Below are 20,046 nucleotides of genomic sequence, written 5' to 3'. Positions count from 1 at the left end.
CGAAAATATAGAAGTGGGGGAAATCGAAATGGGTTATGAATGTGTAGATTAGGAATGTCAGTAGAGGCGACTGCCCTTTCAGTTTTTTGCTCCAAACCGGCACTTGGGACAACAGCGTGTGGCCAAGGCCAAGGCGTCATGAACAACTTTGTACCAACAAATACCAGAAGAATTGAGACTGTCATCACCAAAGAATTGGCCAAATGCTGTAGGTGAAAAAGACTGTTTTGTTGGTGAGCTCCTCTTGGGCAAGATGGTAGGTCTAGTGGCCGCCACAGATTGGTCAGAAATGGCTGACGGATGAAGGGCAAGGCGTTCTATCTCAAGGGAAGGGCGTAAGAGACAAGTTTGTGTCCTCTGTTGGAGCTGGTAAGGCTATTTATATGCCTTCTGGAATAGCGTGACGAAAAGGAGCCAGACAAACAAGGTTCGAAGTGACCCCCACGGGCGGCCAATCGGAGCTTTTCCATGAGTCGAGGAAACTCCAACCCCATGGTGACAAGAGTAGACGGTCACAGGTTGTTCCAAGAAAGGTGAATATTGGTCAACAAGTACTGCCTCAAAGGTGGAAAAAGGGAGCCTTTGGGTGCAATCTCCAAATCTGAGGCACAGGCCTCGGCTTCCTCTCTATCCAAGCCCTTCAAAACGTAATGCACTTGCCGCTCGTCTTCTTCTACTCTGCATATGTCGAATTCTACCTTGACGTGGCAAAACCACAATTCTGGCCGAGCTTTGTAGAAAGCGGGAATTATGGGTCCTAGGCGCACTGTAGGTTTGGCGGCTGAGGGGGGGGGTCACAAAACTTGGACGGATGAAGTTCAGGGTGATGATGAAAATACACGTCAGTCCCAAAAAAGGACTTCGGCCAAAGCCAAGACTCAGCAAGACCTCCTCAGCATGTTGCTCCGGAAATAACAAAGGATGATTAACGCGAGCATAGCCAGTACAATCGGCTTGTGGGATTTTGAAAGACATTCTATCACGTCGGGGTCACCAATGAGGAGGGCTACAAGGGGGAGGATCACGAGACCCCCCGTGTCAAAATACTCGTCTACGACAGGTATATCTAAAGTCTCCAAATTAACCAACATAGGATATTCAGCCAACTACCTCTCAATAACCAAAGTTGCGTGTCAATAAACTTCCGTAGAGTTGTGTCAGAATCAGCTGCATATCCGCATCTCTCACGAACCCATCGACCATTGTGTACGGGTTTTATTTCTCTCCACAGAAATCCTTACTTCTAGATATCATCGTTCAGATATTTAGCTTTATACAGTACATTTTACATGGTCCTTCGACAAAAGAACCCATTTAAGTGAAGTGATTCTTAGTGGATTGTCCCGCTCTCAGTCTACACTTCGTTTCTGGACCCCTTGGGTCAGACACGCTCCTCGGGGAGAATCTTCTTCCCGGGACAGTTCGTTCGTAGATCTGTAGAAGAGCATTTTTTTGTCATTGCTGAGTAGAAAATCCATAGACCTTTGTGTTGTAGAAACTCATGCGACCAGATTGATAGCCCCAAGTAGAAAATCTGCAGACCTCTGTGTCGTAAGAACTCGTGTGTATCGATCATGTGCGAGTAGAAAATCCCTTTGAGTCGCAGGAACTTGTGCATTTATTTTTCTTGCCCGAGTAGAAAATCCGTAGACCTTTGTGTCATAGGATCTCACAGAATAAGGAATCTGCTGATATAATGAATCGCAGAAATTCGTGTTGACCTGGTCAATCTCAAACCAAATCACCCGCTGACCACAGTGTTGCTGGTAGTCATGGTTACAAGACATTCAAGGAGCTTTTCGCCAATATTGATTTGGAAAGAGTCCAGAAGCAAAACTTTGGAGGTGATAGTCCAATCACTTGGAAATTCAGTACACCCCCATGGACAAATGGAGTGACTGAACGAATGGTTGGGCTTTTGAAAAAAAAATTACATGTAGCACTTCAAAGTGAGAACTGTCCCTGCGCTCATCACAAACAGTTCTCCTGCAACTACAAAGAGTAATTAATGATCGACCACTAGCAGCAATAAGATCAGAGCCAGATTTGAGACCGATCACCCCAAATATACTTCTTCATGGACGACAATTAACAGAGCTCATAACACCTGAAATTGAGAAATTACAATTCATTGACTTTACTGATGCCTTCATTCAACGAAAAAGGATTCTGAAGTCTTTTTGGTCGAATTGGGTTAAAGATTACTTAGAACAACTCAGTTTTGACAAAAAAATGGAACAATCCGAATGACATCAAGCTTAAACCTGGAGATGTCGTTTTACTCAAACCAGAAACCCGACAAAAGTACTCTTGGAACCTAGCCCGAATCGTTGAATGTATTAAGAGCACTTCCGGTGTCACTTCTCACGTCTCAGTCAAAACTTCTAAAGGATCAATCTTAAGGCGAACTGTTCGTCAAATAGGTCTTCTAGAACCTGGCCATGACCCTGGAACAGAAACGACGACAGCTCTTGAGGAGGTGCAGTCTGATGGAAATCCGGCAAGGGCGACGGAACACTTTCAATTGGAACCAACTTCGGTGGCGGCCGTAACACAGTCGTTGATACCAAAGGTTAGAGGATCCCCCGTGTCAGATTTGCCTCCTGAACATTCTCTTGAAGAAGTCTGAGAAGACGTTCGAAATGGTGCTCAAACCATCGGCACCAGCCAGATCTCGTTGCCATCCTCGCATAGCAATAAGAAAAGGAAAAGAAAGAGACACCATCACGGTTATCACAAAGACCTCAATGAAGGAAAGAAAAGAAAAACTGTGTAAAAACGATGGTTTGTAATGAAGAGCTGCAAGTGAGCCCGTACGACTTGCTCTATTTCTAGTATTTGAGAAACTAACAATGTCGGATTTTTAACTATATTTTTGCCGGATACGTAGTAGTTTCGTGGACGAGAACGATGGTGCGCAACAACTTTGAAACAATATAAATCAATGATAAAGATCATTGTTTAAAAGTCTTCAAACCAATTTCAAAGGGACAAGCTTAAGCGTCAACCTTTCGAAATAATGACAGATCAATAGATATTTAAATGTTGCAAATAAATAGAGGCATTCCAACAAAGAGACTCGGCTAACTCAAATGACTTTTCTTAAAACGAAAAGTCAGGGGGTCTGTCAAAATCCTCGTCTACGATAGGTATATCTAAAGTCTCCAAATTAACCAACATAGGATATTCAGCCAACTACCTCTCAATAACCAAGGTTGCGTGTCAATAAACTTCCGTAGAGTTGTGTCAGAATCAGCTGCATATCCGTATCTCTCACGAACCCATCAACCATTGTGTACGGGTTTTATTTCTCTCCACAGAAATCCTTACTTCTAGATATCATCGTTCAGATATTTAGCTTTATACAGTACATTTTACACCCCGTGCTCAATCGTCACTTGGGCTCAGCTGATTACGCTGTCTCGCAGGGTTGCTACAAAGCTTACCTTTTTTCTTTTGGAAGCTCAGTTGCTTTGTGCAGTTTTAACTTTGACTCACAACTAGCAAAATTTTGATGACTAAAAACACTTTCGTACACCAACTTGATCAATTTTTACTTTTGATGATAATGTTAATGGCCTTTTTCTTCTTGGTGATTGGAAAAATTCAGACCATTTGAAATAAATAATGGGAAATATGAGCATGTATCATATATTATCAGTTCCATTCTTTGATCCTATGGGGGTGTAAAGAAATTACGGGCCTCCTAAGATCTTTCTGGCAAGGTTTCTTCCACCTCAAAGATTTGTTTGCCATTGAACCCTAGGTTTTCATAAAGAGGAATAGTTGAAAATATAATGTCATATCACAAGTGATCTAATTTGAGCCTAATCGGACGTTTAGGCAAGCACAGGTACCAGCAAACAAACTTGCCTGGCAATTCCAGTGATGCAAAATTGGCTTTTCAAACTGGTTTTAACGAAGCTGACCTTTCCTCATATAGCAATGTGATAGAAGGATCAGCTTCTCAAAAACGTGTTTGAAGCCCGAAACTTGCATCACTGACATTGGTACCAGCAAACAAACGAACCTGCCAGAGTTTGCCTAAACGTCTCCAAAGGGGATTGACAACCCTCAAAACCAAACCGGCAAGAGTCTGATGTAAGTGTGTGAGACTTTCGGTGTCCATGCTCGAACTATTGGTAAATGGAAAATTTCATACAATTGCAAAACCCTTTATAACGGACCAGACCGAGGGCAGAAATCTGGGTTTACAGGAGTCAGCCTTTAGATGGCCAAACAATAGGAGGCCACCAATCACTTTTAGTCTAAAATTGGATCTTTCATGTTATGGTGATAGGCTTTTTAAGAGCAATGTCAAAAGAAAGTGTGCGGCTCAACATGATCCAGTAATTTTTTGAGCACAGGGAAGGATTTGCAGAAAACGCGAAGGGAGGCCCTTAACTTCTTTGCTCCCTGTACTTGATTATCTTTGTTGCAACGACTCACCTTTTTGACGAGTTCCAAAAGATCTTTGAGAAATCCTCTCAACTCTTCATTTTCGATGGTACCATTTCCATCCTATGGAAGAACAGATTCATGAAATGATCTTTTAGCAAATCAAGAAAACCGTTTTGGCTTTATAAAAACATTCAGCTGAAACCACGGTCTTTGCCTTGATGGTGTTGACTTGAAGGCCGTTCTGTGTGCAATCACCGTGGAGGACACCAATGGCATTTTGCTATTCCACGCCACAGTCCCCCCAAGAAAACTAGGTTGTCTGGATAGTGTACCTTAAAGTGATTGATGGTGGGGCTCTCAGCTAGTCAGACACCTTTAGATTGAAAAGAACAGGGGATAGGGGATCCCAACACAATTTGAACGCGGAATACCCCGTGGATGGAGCTTGGAGAATCCCCGCCTACGGTCCACCCTGTTGAATGCTTTGGAAAAATCCGCGAATGCTTTGGAAAAATCCGCGAAGTATCCTTACCCCAGGCGGTTTCCTTACCGACAGTGAAATCCCAAAACATTAAGCCATGAATAACCCAAAACGGAGACTTTTAGAGCAAAGCTCATATTACTAGTTGTTTGAAGTTCCATTTCCTACTTCATCCTTCAATACAACCTCTGTCGATCATAATTATTGCTTCTAACCTCTAACCAAAGTAGACCTGATGGTGGCTTCCAAAGCTGCGATTGATGAGTGAGGCTTGTTGGAGGCATCTCCCTCAACATAAGCCTAATATTGAAAATCACATGATTCAAATCCGAGGTGCTGGGTGGTCACACCTCCTAGCCTATGTCAAAACATTCTCCATATGCGAATATCCAACCTTGGGTAGCACAGCTCGTTGTGTGATTCTGAGACTCAAAAATGAACTGAAGCCACGGTTTAGTTAAACAAAAGCAAAAGCAACAGGAAGTGCCACAACCTTAAACCTTACAAGGGAACTCAGCTTAGTATTGTATATTTCATTTCCAGTGCTTTTTTGAGTCTTCCTGTGTCAAATGTTGCTAAAGTAAAGTAGAAATAAGAGTCAAACTTGTTTTTATTTATTTTTTGATCTTCAAGCCAAATTGAAGATAATATTGAACCACCTAAGCCCTTTCGAAGGGGGTCCTTCAAACTTCGATTCAGGCACCGTGGTGTGGAGCTCTTTCTGTGATGAACTTCCATCGGATTCCTTGATTAGCCTGTTGTTTCAGTTAACCCAAACCATCAGGGATGCCAAATAATTCTCCCACAATGGGTCATCAGATTCCAAATCCTCGAATAACCCGTATGCCATATGCCGAAATAGCCGTATGGTTGGTGTACAAACGGCACACCATCCCTCTCAGCCTTGATTCAGGGCACAACATGGTCATCCAGGAATTTAATGTAGAGGTTGGAATCCACCATTTCTCTTAGCTCTAAACTTTGCACCAAGGTATTTTTTGTGGCCCTTCGGGCAGTAATCTCCTCCACTCCCGTGGTCTTGGCCATCCTCCTCATGGTCCTGATTGGGTTCCTCTTAATCCTTTTCCTGCCCTGGCCAGACCTCCTGCCTTCTGTTCCTCTAGCTTTAAACCTTTTTCTTATACCAGAGACAGCGTGGTGGCTGATTCCCAGGTCTTTGGCAATGAATGGATTTTATTCCATGTGATTTTGATCACATTTTTCTTGACATCCATGACGATGGTATTCAAAATATTGAAAAAACTTTGTGCGTCAATCAATATTGGGAATGGAAAAATAACCCTCTCTGAGCCTGATCGTAGTGAGGTGACCAATTACGAATGAAATCGAATTTTGTCAAATTAGGTATGCCGCATGGGGTACACACTCTCTTCTCATCGCTAATGTTCGAGAGCACAATGTCATAAAGGAAAGGAGCTGTCGTGGTGGTAGAGCGGCTTCTCCGGAAACCGATTTGGAACTCGGAAAGGAGATCCTTATCCTGGAGAAGAGAATAACTAGTAGGGTGGACAACATCTTCAAGAAATTGTTCTCCAGAGCAATGATTCGATAGTTGTCTGGCATGTTCTTGGACCCCTTCTTATTATGGATGAAGATGAAGGTAATTCCATTGACTTTGGTGGCTAGAACAATTTTGGAGGGCGACGCTGAGAAGTTCTTGGAAGTGCGGATGGGCTTGGTCCAGAGAAGCGAAAGTTGGAAGGGAAAATTACCTTTGCTCTTCATCTTCGTTATGGACGCCTACCTCGGGTTCTGTAAAGGTCTGCAAAAATAGATGGTGTTCTTCTGGGGAGCCCTGGACTTCCTCCACTACTGTTTCCGATCTTGATGCAAACAGTTCTTGACAGTGGAGAATGAATTTACTCACGAGAATCTCTGAGTTGGTGGTGGGCTTTTTGGAAGGTTTGTATAAGTCCGCCATTCTGGATGAGGCCAAAGAAGAGGGCAGGTTCTCCACTTCCAACCTTTGGTGGGCTAACTTGGCGCTCCTCAGAGACTTGGGGTAGGTAACTTTTGAGAACGCATTATGTTCCCAAGTTTTTGGCTTTCGGCTCATTTTTGCACTTAGTAATTTTTGGACAATTTGACCCCTCAGCTCTCAACGGTATGGGCTGAATCAAGGGATCTTGAGCTCTCCTGTGCCCTGAAGGAGATTCTTAGAATTCTAGTTGAGTCTAGTTCTAGTGTCTTAGGCCACTGGAGGTGTGTTGGTCTCTTTCCCGGTGTTGATAGATAGCTCAAGTTGAGTCGCTGAATGGCACCCTCCTGCACATTGAATCGGTTTATTCTCCTCAGTGACCCATGTCTTGGAGATTGTATGATTGAGGCGGCGGAGGCTTACGATGGCATTTCACTGGTTACTCGAAATCAAGTGTGGGTTTATTGGACCAGCAGAACAAGAATAACGCGAAGGAGAAAGGAGGCAGACATGAGAATATAACATCTCCCCCCTCAAGAAGGAGTTGCGGTTTTTCTTTTTCTTTTTTTTTCGCGTCCAATCTCATCGGCTACCCTGATACCATAATTAGCTGACGCCCAGAACAATCAAAACAACATGTCCACGTGGTCCTTCGTCCCAATACCAAAACAAGAAAAGAAAAACATATCAAAAAGAAACAGGAGGAGAACCTTCTACATATCTGAATTCATCCAATGACCACAGGTGGTAAATCAAATTGCACGCGATGGCGATGGAGACGAGGACTCCGTCGTCGCGGAGAGGGAAGATTTTCCGAACCGGTGACTGCTGTTGTGGACGTTGGAGTTGAGGTTCGCGACACTAGGCGAAGAAAACGGCGATTGCGACGGAAACTCCCGCCAGGGGTTTCAATGAGGTACGATCGTCCATGAGGAAGACGCTTGATTACCTTTGCCCCAACGACCAATTCTTATCAATCACTGACGTTATCTCCAGGCGAGAGCGGAACCAAATCAAGTCCACCAGCATACTCAGCCGCATTATCACGTCCCACCTGGCGACTTGTGGTAAATCCAGAATGAATTGGGGAAACAGTGACAGCTCGGGCATCAGGCAGATTTCCCTGAAGATGACGGCCAAAAAAGCCGTAAGCCGGACTAAATCCATCAGAACGAGGAGTGGATCGCCAAACAGACAAAGCCTCGCGGAAATCAGATTCATTAGAATTGACTTTCTTGAGCAAGTACTTCATGGATTTGACGGCTGACTGAGCTAAACCATTGCTCCGAGGTTTGTAAGGTGAAGATGTGTCATGTCGAATATAATGTTTTTCCCAAAACTCTTTGAATTGAGACCAAAATTGAGGGCCATTATCACTCTTCAGCCACTTAGGAAAACCAAACTCGTAAAACCACGATAGAAGAATCCCGCAAATGGCGGACGTGCTCAAACTTTTCAGTCGCGCCACAAATGGATATCCGCTAAAACGATCAACCAATAAGAGAAAATGGTTTCCTTCCACTTCAAAAAGGTCAGCCAGACCTTTTCCATTGGAAATGACGCACTCTCCTGTTGAATTGGTTCCGGGGATTGGGATGGTAGTAACGCCAGACAAGCAGAGCACCCTGCAATCACTAGTTTGATCTCGTTGGCCATCCCGGGCCATGCATAAAGTTGACTGGCCAATGTACAAGTTTTCAATATTCCCAAATGTGATTTGTGAAGGCGAGAGATTAGTGCTAAACGTGCAGGACGCGGAACAACGAGACAACAGCCGTTCAAAATGATGTCTCCCTCAATCAAAGATTGCTAAACATAGATGTAAATGAATTAAGATCAGATGATAACGATCCCTTTCTGATGCAATCCCGCAATTCTCTGTACTCTTTGTCCACGTTATCCAACACGAGGGAGAAAGAAGGGTCTGCCATACCAACAGCCAAGCAAATAGCCACATCCAAACTTGAATCAGATGGAAAAAATGGTGCTCGACTGAGGGCATCAGCTATGCAGTGGACCTTCCCCGCCGACCATTCTAACGAAAACGTATAAGCTATCAAGCTTTCATGAATCCTCTGGAGTCGATCGTTGGCAAGTGCAGCCAAAGGTTTCTCAAACATCCCAAGATGTGGTCAATGATCAGTAATGACTTTAAATCCTCGTAATCCACGTAAGTAGAAATCGGACTTCTGTTTAGCACACATCACCGCAGAACATTACAACTCAATGGTTGCGTAATTTTTCTCTGACTGAACCACACTGTACAAGTCGAGGACGACCCATGTGATACCTCTGGATTAGGGCATATCCCAAACCGTGAAGAGGTGAGGCATCTGTGAATATCCGATGATACAATGGCTGAGACCTTGGCCACACGCCCACGCAACGTAGCCAACTCCAGAGTGATAGAACCATCATTGGTTATGGGTGTCCCATTAACTGCTATTAATTTGGTTGACGAGGAACGCAATCCCACATTGGATGGGACCAGATACCTGGGAATAATAGTGCACGCGGCCCCTGTATCGGCAATCGCATCCACACTTAACTTCCCACCATTGCCGAAATCACAGTTAAGTAATAGGGTTGTAGCGCTCCCAAAACACCCCGCGACGATTTCCGTTATCACGCCCACCTTATCAGGAGAACTGCTGAACCGACCCCAATCACAATGATGTGGTGTTACGTCTCGAAATCGATCTCGGCCTCAAACACTATCCCTAGAAGTGCTTCGCCACGTGCAAAAGAATCTCGCCTATCGACATTGGTATATCACTCTTTGATCCCCTATGGACGATCTGCCATGATCTTGACGGCGACGACACAAACGTGCGAGATGACCCGGATTCCCACATTTGTAGCACGTGATTTCTCAAACAGGACACCAATGAGGAGGTGTCCCAGGCGTCCACACCCCTTGCACTCGAGAGCTACAGTTGCTACATTGTGATGTGGTATGGCCTGGTCCCTTATTACTTGAGCTGCCTCGAAAGAGTTCGCCCGTGTTCAAGACCTTAGCCAAGGTGGGATCCGAAATCTTGAGCAATTTCAAAAACAACTCCAATTCGTGTTTGCAAGATAGGATAAGCTCAAACATGTGTGTTCCTCCACGGTGGGTTTGTCAAGCTCTGCTTTGTCTCCAATTTGACACAACTGGTGATAAAAATCCGTCAGAGTTTGTGAGGGTCTCGTTACACATTGTTTCCAGGCAAGTTGTCTACCAAAGCGGGATATATTTCCAAAAACATTTGTTCCACGAGCTCAATGCAATCCTCAATGGTGTAGTGAGACTGGATCCGCCCTGTGATGGTCAGAAGCAACTCTCCCTCAATCCTTGCCAAGAAGTATGAGCACTGTGCCCTCAGTTCCAACACCTCCATGTGTGATGCTAAAAAGTAAGAATGGAACTTTTCGACCCACGCTCGCATTTCTGGAGAACTTGATTCCAATGTCAGAATGGGGGGCTGTAAATCACTTGCCACCCGGCAGGACGGTGCTGGGCGTTGGAACGCTGCAGACTTCCCACTTGGTTGCCCCCCTTGTTTCAAGATCGACGCCGTCGTATTGGCTGCAACGTCAAGTTGAGTCATGAGGTCTTCCATAACGTCTTCTTGTTCCAATGCCAATTTGCTGTCGTCAATGACCAACTTATCATAAATTTCCCCAATTTTTTCGACCCGATTTTGAAGATCTTTGAAAATGGACCACACCATTTCCTCATCGATTTCGTAGCCTGCCGCTATGCCATCCAATAATCCCCTACTCCTGGTAAAATGACCTTTATGCGTACGAACCGACGCTAAATTGGTCGCCATGGTTGTGAATTTGGTCTAGCCTCACTCCTTGATAGATAATGGCTGCCTTTCGCCCGACACCAAGCCTCAACGTAGACGTCACAAATTACAACCAAACCAACGGGGAAAGTCGGATTTGGAGCGATGTTCTTCCGATATCACGGTTTACTTCCACTGCCCCATGTATGAGTGAGGCGGCGGAGACTTACAATGGTATCTCACTGGTTACTCGAAATCAAGTGTGGGTTTATTGGACCAGCAGAACAAAAATGCCGCGAAGGAGAAAGGAGGCAGACATGAGAATATAACAGAGATGAAGGTGAAGGGTGTCTTTGGATCTTGTCGAGACACCGCCCAACTCCGGTCCAACAAACGACCATTGTCGAAGTGCGGCGTGCAGGGCACACTGCCAAGGATATCGTGAACTTCAAGAAATACAACCAGAGGACCATTTATCGCGTTGTAAAGGCTTTTGATGGAAGTGGAAAAGTGTCCCGAGCTAAACACACTGAGATTTGAAAAAAGCGCTCTCCACGGTTTCTAGCTGGCCTCAAACGCTCAATCAACGCCAACCCCATGCAGACCATTGGCAGCCTTGCCCAGAAGAGACATGTGAGCACTGCGACAATCAAAAAGGCCATCAAGAGTGACCTGGGATACAGATCAAGAGCCAGAACTGTTAGGCATCTCCTAACTGAACAACAAAAGGCCATCCGAGTGGAGAGAGGAAAAAAGATTTTGTTATCTCTGAAGAACAGTGGCGGACATCTTCAGTTCTTTTCAGATGAGAAAATCTTCACTGTGGACAAGGCTACGAACCGCCTTAATGAGCGCTGGATCTCCGCAAATGCCAAAGACATTCCTCCAGCCATGCAGACAAAGCATCCGGCCTCTGTTATGGTACTTGGGGTGATCAGGATGAATGGTGATGTCACGCCGCCTTATTTTATTGCCCCTGGAGAAAAGGTCACCAAAGAGGTTTATTGCAATATTCTGGAGAAGGTTGTGATTCCTTGGATGAATTCAGTGGCTCATGGAAAGCCGTACATCTTTCAGCAGGACTCAGCACCCGCTCACACAGCCAATACTACGCTGAAGCTGATGACAGAGAGGGTACCCACTTTTTGGCACACAGATCAGTGGCCCCTAACTTACCAGATTTAAATCCCTGCGACTTCTACCTTTGGGGATGTGTTGAGAGCATTGCCTGCAAGACCTCTCATGGTTCAACTACCTCTTTAAAGGGCTCTATCAAGAAAACCATGGCCTAGTTAGACCGGCGCAAGGTAGCCCATAGATTTCTAGACGCTGGATGTCGGACGACCGACCACTCGGTTGGCTAAACAGTACAATAAACCGGTTTGTAATCAATTCCCAGGAGACCATCTGCATTGTACTGTTTTACCAGCCGAGTGGTCGGTCGTCCGACATCCAGTGTCTAGAAATCTATGGGTAGCCATAGCTGCTCTAAGCTTTCGTTGTCGTGTTGAGACTGTTGTGAATAATGGCGGCAACCATTATGAATAATCTTTTGTTGACATTGAAACCTAACTTTTTCATGAAATAATTCAATTGTGTCAACAAATGCCTGTGATCCACCTTACATTCAATTTTGTGACAATTTATCAGAGCCACCCCGTAGATCGCTATGGCCATTGAAGGGGTAAAGGATGATTGGATTTCATGATTTGATGATTTGATTCAGTTCATTGTTCACGATATCACACGAAAAGCCACCATCCAAGATGGAGTGACATGACTCGTTGTACGAGTTCATTCTTCCAACACAAAAAAAAACATTTTCCCGGAATAATTCCTTGTCATGAAAGCACAACTTCTACAGGTACTTCCCCTCCCCCCCCTCAGGGCGAAGTAAATCTTCCAGGGGAATATATCCTTCTGCCTTTCAATGTTATATAAGAAGGAGGGGGAATACCCACATCAGGTTGAAGAGAAATTGCAGCTTTAAGTCGATCGATGTTAACCAAGTCATGCCTTCCATCCAAATCCAAAAGCAAGCTCGTCTTTCCACGCCAAATGACTTTATGCCTCTATACAGCGGTTCAAGTCCAATATGGATAGGTTTTGTACAAACACCACCTCGATTTGGTGTGATGGTTCGGTTCGGCAAAAGCAAGAGATTGCAACCTAGCCTGGAGGTGTATGATCTCATAGCTGCGATTCATTATAGGCGAAGACTGGACGAACATTTCACCCGGAAACCGTGGACTTTCACCAAAAAAAAACATTTGGGCGGGGAGCGTCCGACGTCGGGTTTACGAGCATTTCGTAAACCAAGTAGTATAATTGGCGACGTTTGAAGCCAATTCTCGTCTGGTGGTAGTTTTGATCGTAATGCTGCTTTTAAAGATCTATGAAAGCGCTCGACCTTTCCATTTGCCTTGGGATTGTAAGACACTTCTTATAAATACCCAGAAGCAACATCAGGTCATTCCAGAGGTCCCTCTCGAATTGAGATCCGCGATCACTAATTATGGTAGACGGGACAACAAAACGAGACACTCACTCAATAAGGGCTGTGGCACAAGAGCTGTTGGACGCAGACTTCATGGGAAATGACTCAGGCCATCGTGCGAATCGATCTATATTTGTCACTGACACTGACGTATAATGACACTGAAGCGCTCTGTGGTGGGTGTAAGTGTTCCAAGAGGAGATATCTCGTGACGTTGAATCTTTGATTGTTGGCAAGGCACATCTTATGAACAAAATCCCTCACATTTTTTGCCAGTCCGGACCAGACAAATCTTTTGGAAACTAAACGACGAGTAGCAGCAATGCCAGAGTGTGATAACGAATGAAGGATGTGAATGCACTGGCTTTTGAGGTTATCAGGAACCACTGGGCGGCAAAGACCATAACCAACATCACATATTATTGTCTGACTTCCCAGGGGAAAGAGTTTTAAACAAGGGTTGTTGTCCATTTTTTGGCGAGTAACTACCGATTGTGTAACGAATTACTCTTTTTGGACAAAGCCATTGTAACTGTAATCAGTTCCTTCTACGGTATTGAAGAACGACCAAGACAATATACTATAACCGTGCTACATAGAGATCGTCGTATCACTTATTTGGCTGAACTGCCCATTTGCGTAAGTATTTTTGGAATGACACTCACCCGATCATATAGGGCAAATACTCGTTCAATGTCTTCTTTCGTCAACTTGGTGGAGCCCTAGAATAGATAATTGAATGCAATCACATTTGGTTACAGTTTAAGAGTTAGGAGTAGACTTTGGATTTGGAGTTCATTGGTTTGACAAACGATGAATGCAAAAATCGGCCGAAATTAGAAAAATGACTAAAAAGCGACATAACGTTACAAAGTTCGTAGGGACCATGAGCACTCAAAGAACCTCGAAAAGATGCCAATAACTTTGTTGACAAATGCAGCTCGTGCAAATCACTTACCTTACGGCAGTCAAAAATTTGGGAAAGTACGAGTATCTGCTGACTGATTTCTTGCGATATGAAACCAATGCTTCAGTCATAAGGTTGATTTTCATTATTTGAACAACATTCAAGGTTTTTAGCCGATGCTTGAAAATGATTTGCACCAAGTCATGTCATATTTGGTCATAAAAAATTTGAACTTTCCGCTTTAAGGCTCCCCATAACTTTGGGCTGAATAAAGATTAGTGATGGAATCAAATAAACTTTCAAAATCAAGGTTACTAAACAACATGGATAGCAAAGGCTCCAGCCAATCCCAACGTTATGTAAAAAGTTATGTTTGAGCCCTAAGGCAAGCCTGGTTTACCGTAACAAAAAAGAGTCACATTTTGCGGCTAAGTAAAGCTAAGTAGCGGGTTTCTGACATTCCTCCAGTACTGCCATATGCCAGTGAAAATGTAAATGGGTGATTCTAGTTGCAACCTCCCGTGATTACTTATTTGATACCAACAATACTAAACATGCTTTAAATAGAAAGATCAGCAAAGGTACCTCTTGGGTCCCTTGCTCTGATTGGCTAAGATATGGTGCCCAGTTCTGTGACCAAAAAGGGGTGTCCAAAAATGAGATGCTGAGCCGAGGTTTCTTAACCGAAGGAGAAAAAACGATCTACGTCACGTTTAAGTGTACAAAACAAAATATTGTCCGTATGATTAAATAAATAACATAATAATAACAATAGCTCCCCTACACCTTTTGCTTTTGAAGCAACAAATGAACCTGTAGTTTCTTGCGTTTTGTGGAAGAACATTTTAGAGCTATCATAGCTATGAATACTGTGTGCTATGAATATGAATTCTGAAGGCAGGAAAACATATTAGTGCTCAAGTATTGTGTTGCGTCCAAATATTGTTTAAAAAATGCGTTGTAATACCAAGTAAAACATGTCACTTTCGTGAGGAGACTCAACTTCAAATTAAATTAGGATTGCACATTTTAAAAACATTCAAAAACATTGCACAACAAAGCCGAGACTTTTTTAGTACTTGGTTGCATCATATGTAATCGCAATCTGTTGGGGATGTCGTCCAACTTTGCTATGGATATCTTAGGCAAGCTCGACTGATGGGTCGAGTGAACCAAACCACTGGATTGTTAAGGTGGTGATATCTGACACACCAACCACCTGGCATCTCTGTTATTGTTATAACTAGGGGTCGGAAAGATCATTTTTTAGGTTCAATTATGTTTTAAGCTATTTTGGTCCTTTTTGGGGAAAAAACCTTTTTCACATAGTTTAACCTTAAAATAACCTAAAGCCAAGGATTTTCGGGGAAACTGAATGGTTTTGGTCACGTTAAGGCGAGCTTTAGGGGAAATACAGGGTGGAAAGACATTCAAGGCTACCTTTGCTCTGTCTGATAATGTTTGTCCCCTTTCAACGATTTGTTCAACATTAAACACCAAGCTTTCATGCAGAGGAACTGTTGCACATCTAAAGTAGTAACATACTGCAAATGATCTAATTTGAGCCTAAAAGTGATTGGTAACCCCCCGATTGTTTGCCACAAAGGCAAAGTTCGAAAATGGAAGTCAACACAGTCTTGAAGTTATAAACAAAACCAAAACCAAGGACCTTCTGATGACTGACAAGTTGCTGGGGGAAAGTGAGTGAGCCTTTCGGTGTCCATCATGAAACTATTGGTGACCAGAGAACTTTATGCAGGAACGATGAATACCTTTACAACAGACCAGAACAAGGGCATGGATCTGGGGTTACTAGAGTTAGTCGTTAGAAAGCCAAAAGTGAGAGGGTTACCAACCTCCTTTCGACTAGAATTGTCTCATTCATAGTTTAGTGTTGGTTTTTTTCGATAGTCCCTTTTAAGGGAAATTGGAGGCAACTAATAATTATGGCTGGGTGTGGGGAAGGGTTTTTAGAAGGCACAAAGAGTGCTTAATTTCTCTTCACCATGAACAGCTTATTCCATATGACGGCTTTAACAAACTATTTCCCCCTAAACACCAAAGATGAAAACATTAATGTGCACTTGTATTTTTCATAGCAGAGTCTTCATAAAACTACACAACAAACTATTTTTCCGACCCTTAGTTGTAACAGAAAACTAGCATTACTTGAGCAAGAACTGATGAAAAGTATATGTTTCGCAATCTCTCACTGATTAAGCTTTTGCTTTTCTATTATGAATCATTATTGTAACTCTTGGAAGCTAATCATATGATATGTAGCGCTAGAGTCAGATGACGCCATATTCTCTTCCAGAAATTTACTTCAGTTGAGCCAACTTGTCTTCAAAAGCATGGCTCGACACATCAGTTGCAAACTGTAAAACGTGCATTTGTTAGCTGGTACCAGTATCAGTGAAGAAAAATTGGCACCTTTAACATTCTATTGCAAAACTGACTCTTCTTTCAAGGTGAAATGAAGAAAAGTTTGCTTCCTTAGAACTATTTTTGAACTGTCAAATTTCCATCACTAGCACAGATAGGCAAGTTTGTTTGCTAGTGCCAGAACTTGCTTAAACGTGCGAAATACAGCTGAAGAATTATCATTCAGTGCTTTTTGACTAACGGAAATATCAATGAACTAACCCAACTTACTAAAAGCGTGAACTATATAATCTTCCAAGTAAGAACCAAGCAGCTTGAAACTAAGCAAGTGTGTGTCAAATCTCAAAAATCTAAGATACATGTATGTCAAAAGTGCAATACTTACATCCTCTCCCTATGTTAAGAAACAGGAAAATACATTTTTTTAAGAAGCAAATTCATCATCAAATTGGTAATGCCTGATTTTTTATTCGGAGCTTTCACACCCTTCATTAAAATAGAATCAAACGAAATTGGAGTTTAAAAATTACGAACATTAAAAAACTCAGTCATAACCATTTAGCACCCTTGTCTATTGTCCATTCAAAAGGGCTGTCACGTTTGAAGTGGTAGCTAAGAATTTCAGTTTGATTAAATGTATCACCGACAAAATGTTCATTGGTGTCAAATGTTTAGCTGATACTTTAACGACTCAAAAAGTAAGGCCTCAAAGTCTTTCATTTTGTTCTAATGCGTTCAAACCACGTTTTCACTCGTACGTTTATTTCAATCTAAGGTTTTTTGTTTGAATCTTGTTATGGGGACAAATCGAACACTTTTAGACCAAAAGACGAAATAAACAGGACTTTAAATGATACTTTCAATGATTTCATAATTATAACTCACAAGCGTAAGCTCGCTTATTTTATGCAAAAATAACCGAGCGTTTTCAGACTTATTTTTAGCTCAAAGTAAAATCCTTCGATCAAACGGAATATGTTTGTCACAAGTTGTCTTGATCTTGATCATTGTCCTGATTCGAGGACAAATCATGGGCAACTAAGATATTTTTTTTTTGAGAGGTAAAGAAGTTCACCTTGAAAACCTGGCGAGTTAAAAAATTCTCTTTGACGGGAAGCAATCTGTAAATGAAAAACAACAAATCATACGCAATTGTCTTCTACCATGAACCATATATTCTTGATCACTTACTTGGCCATTTCGGAGAGCTGTAATTTTCCATCTTTGTTAGAGTCGAACACTTGTAGCTAAAAGTATCAAGAAAAACACTTTTTCAAAAATCACATTCAATTTGTGCACGGTTATACAGGGATTTATACAAGGTTTTCAATGCAAACGGATCCCTGTATTTGAAAGTTCGATACATCCATCTGCATGTCTAAGACCTTACACACTTTATTGTGAATATATTCCTCAAATTTTCCTCTTTCCTCAATAATTATACCAGATCTCTTTACCGAGTTGATTACGTCCCGCCTGGGGACAGGGATCTCCTTCCCGAGTTCCAATTTCGTTTCCGGAGAGGCCTGCCTGACACCACAACGGCTCCTCTCCGCTATGAAGTTGTGCACTCAAATATCAGGAGAGTGGACGGATGATTTGTGGAATTTTCCAAAGTAAGACATTGGGTCTGCTCGTTCTGGTCACCTACCAACAACACCTCTTGAGAATCTTTGGGGGCTGATGAGTGAAGGACAAGAGCGTTAGTTCTCAGCCAGACGGACCATCGTGCGGACTGACAGGGTACGAAATCGATATCGATAATGAACCAAAACCGACACCAACTCTATACATTTTTCCAATGTAATCTAACCAGTCAATGAATATGTTTTAGGTCAACCCTCATAAATTGGACAACCATACTTTTCATTGGCGACGAGGATTTGAAACCCCCTGCGACAGAGACCACGACCCCGTCATGTCCCGGCATCAGCATCAAATGCCCCCGACCTTCAACCACCTCGATCATTCCGATGGTGAAAGGAACGAGGCCTTTCACTTCTGGACCCAGCGGTTTGAGGCCTTTGCTGAAGGTTATTACAACCATAAGACACGCCCTGGCCCCCAGGACGCTGAGGCTAACAGTGAATGGAAGAGACTGCTTCGGCTGGCCCTTGAAAACCCAACCGCCAAGCTAGTGGACAGCCACCTTCCTGACTTCAAGGAGAGCGACGAACCCTACTGTGCGGTGATGGACTTCCTGAAGGACCGCTTCAAGGATCAGTCTTCAGACTACCAATCGCTTAACATGCTCCTCGATACACACCAAAAGACAGGCGAGTCCTTCTCCGACTTCCTCAACCGAGTCACTGGCAGCTTGCAGCGGATTCCCGAACCGTGAGGCCAGGGATTTTATCACAAGGCATCAGGCACTCCGGGGGACTACATCCCAGACGATAAGGGCCAACGCGCTTCAGCACAAGTGGACCCTCCAGGAGCTCAGAGTTCGTGCCAGAGACGTCGAGACGTCCCTCTCCGTGGTGGGTCATCAAGGGCAGAGACAACGGGCAGCACTGCAAACGCAAATAGAGGGCAGCGCTTCCTCTTTAGGAGACATGGATCCCGACCCCCTGACGGTTCAACGAATAGCAGGCCCGTATTCAAAGCAGACACGTTTGAGGGGCTCCTCGGGACAACGGATGGAAAAGATCCGGAACGGCTGTGGATACTGTGGGAGATCCCACCAACCGGGAAAGCACAACTGCCCGGCCTCTCAGGCGACATGTGCCAAATGCTCCAAACGTGGACATTTTGGAGGGGTATGTCGATCAAGCCAGTGGAGTAAAGAGTCCACAAGATCCTATCACCCCCCCCACCAGATAGCCAACCATGAGACAGCAACCGGGGACGACACAGCGGCAGTCTGTTACAACATACTATCTATATTCAAATACGACAAGAACCACGGGGCGCCCCGGGCACTGGCCGCTCACGTCCGCATTGGCTCTTCCATGATTCGAGCCATTGTGGATACAGGAGCCCAAGCTAACGTCGTCCCACTGCGGCTCCTTGGTGTTGAGGATCGGAACCTGATCAGAAGCACGACCCTCACAGTTAGGCAGTTTGGAAGTCCAGAAATCTCACCAAAAGGGACACTACTCATAGATACCACGTGGAAGAAGTCCACTATGGTGGTTCCTTGGATAGTCATAGATGACATGAAACTGCCGCGACCCATTGACCCCATCATATCTCGATCGCTGGCCCAGGCTCTGAATTTAGTAACGCTGCACAACGAACTAGTCCCTTACCAACCCCAATTTTATAGAGAGACAAGGAATAAAACGGATTTGCATCACTACCACGCCCCCGTACAAGCCCTAGCCAATAGTGAAACGGGGACAAAGACTCCAACGTTGGACTCTGGCACCATCCATTACATGGACACGCCAAAATTCCGCCGTTGCTTTGAGGGACTGGGCTGTTTGAGAGACCACCAAGTGAAATTACACCTTAAACCAGATGCTAAACCACATGTCTCCCCACCCCGCCCACAGCCTTTCTATCTTCAGTCCCAAATCGACATGGCAATCGCTGACATGCTGGCCAACGGTGTCATTGAGCACCATCACGGACCAACCGACTGGATTTCTAATCTAGCGGTGGCATTCAAGGAGGGTGGGTCGATCCGAATCACGATCGATCTCCGGGGCCTCAATTCGG

General features: G+C 43.9%; 1 protein-coding gene across 2 annotated transcripts in view; it reads right to left on the bottom strand.

The window, feature by feature from the left end:
- The window catches only part of LOC131884840 (calbindin-32-like), a 77,153-nt gene that overhangs the window by 9,006 nt on the left and 48,101 nt on the right, over nt 1–20,046 (bottom strand). For both annotated transcript variants that reach the window (XM_059232725.1, XM_059232724.1), the window contains 4 exons: nt 17,575–17,630; nt 17,459–17,504; nt 13,757–13,813; nt 4,450–4,521 (listed from right to left, as the gene is read on the bottom strand). In XM_059232725.1, coding sequence (XP_059088708.1) covers nt 4,450–4,521; nt 13,757–13,813; nt 17,459–17,504; nt 17,575–17,630 — 231 coding nt within the window. The remainder of the gene's footprint in view (nt 1–4,449; nt 4,522–13,756; nt 13,814–17,458; nt 17,505–17,574; nt 17,631–20,046) is intronic.

The sequence above is a fragment of the Tigriopus californicus genome, chromosome 8 (genome assembly GCF_007210705.1).
Source record: "Tigriopus californicus strain San Diego chromosome 8, Tcal_SD_v2.1, whole genome shotgun sequence".
NCBI classification, from domain to species: Eukaryota; Metazoa; Arthropoda; class Copepoda; order Harpacticoida; family Harpacticidae; genus Tigriopus; species Tigriopus californicus.
This window is presented reverse-complemented; position numbering and strand designations above follow the sequence as displayed.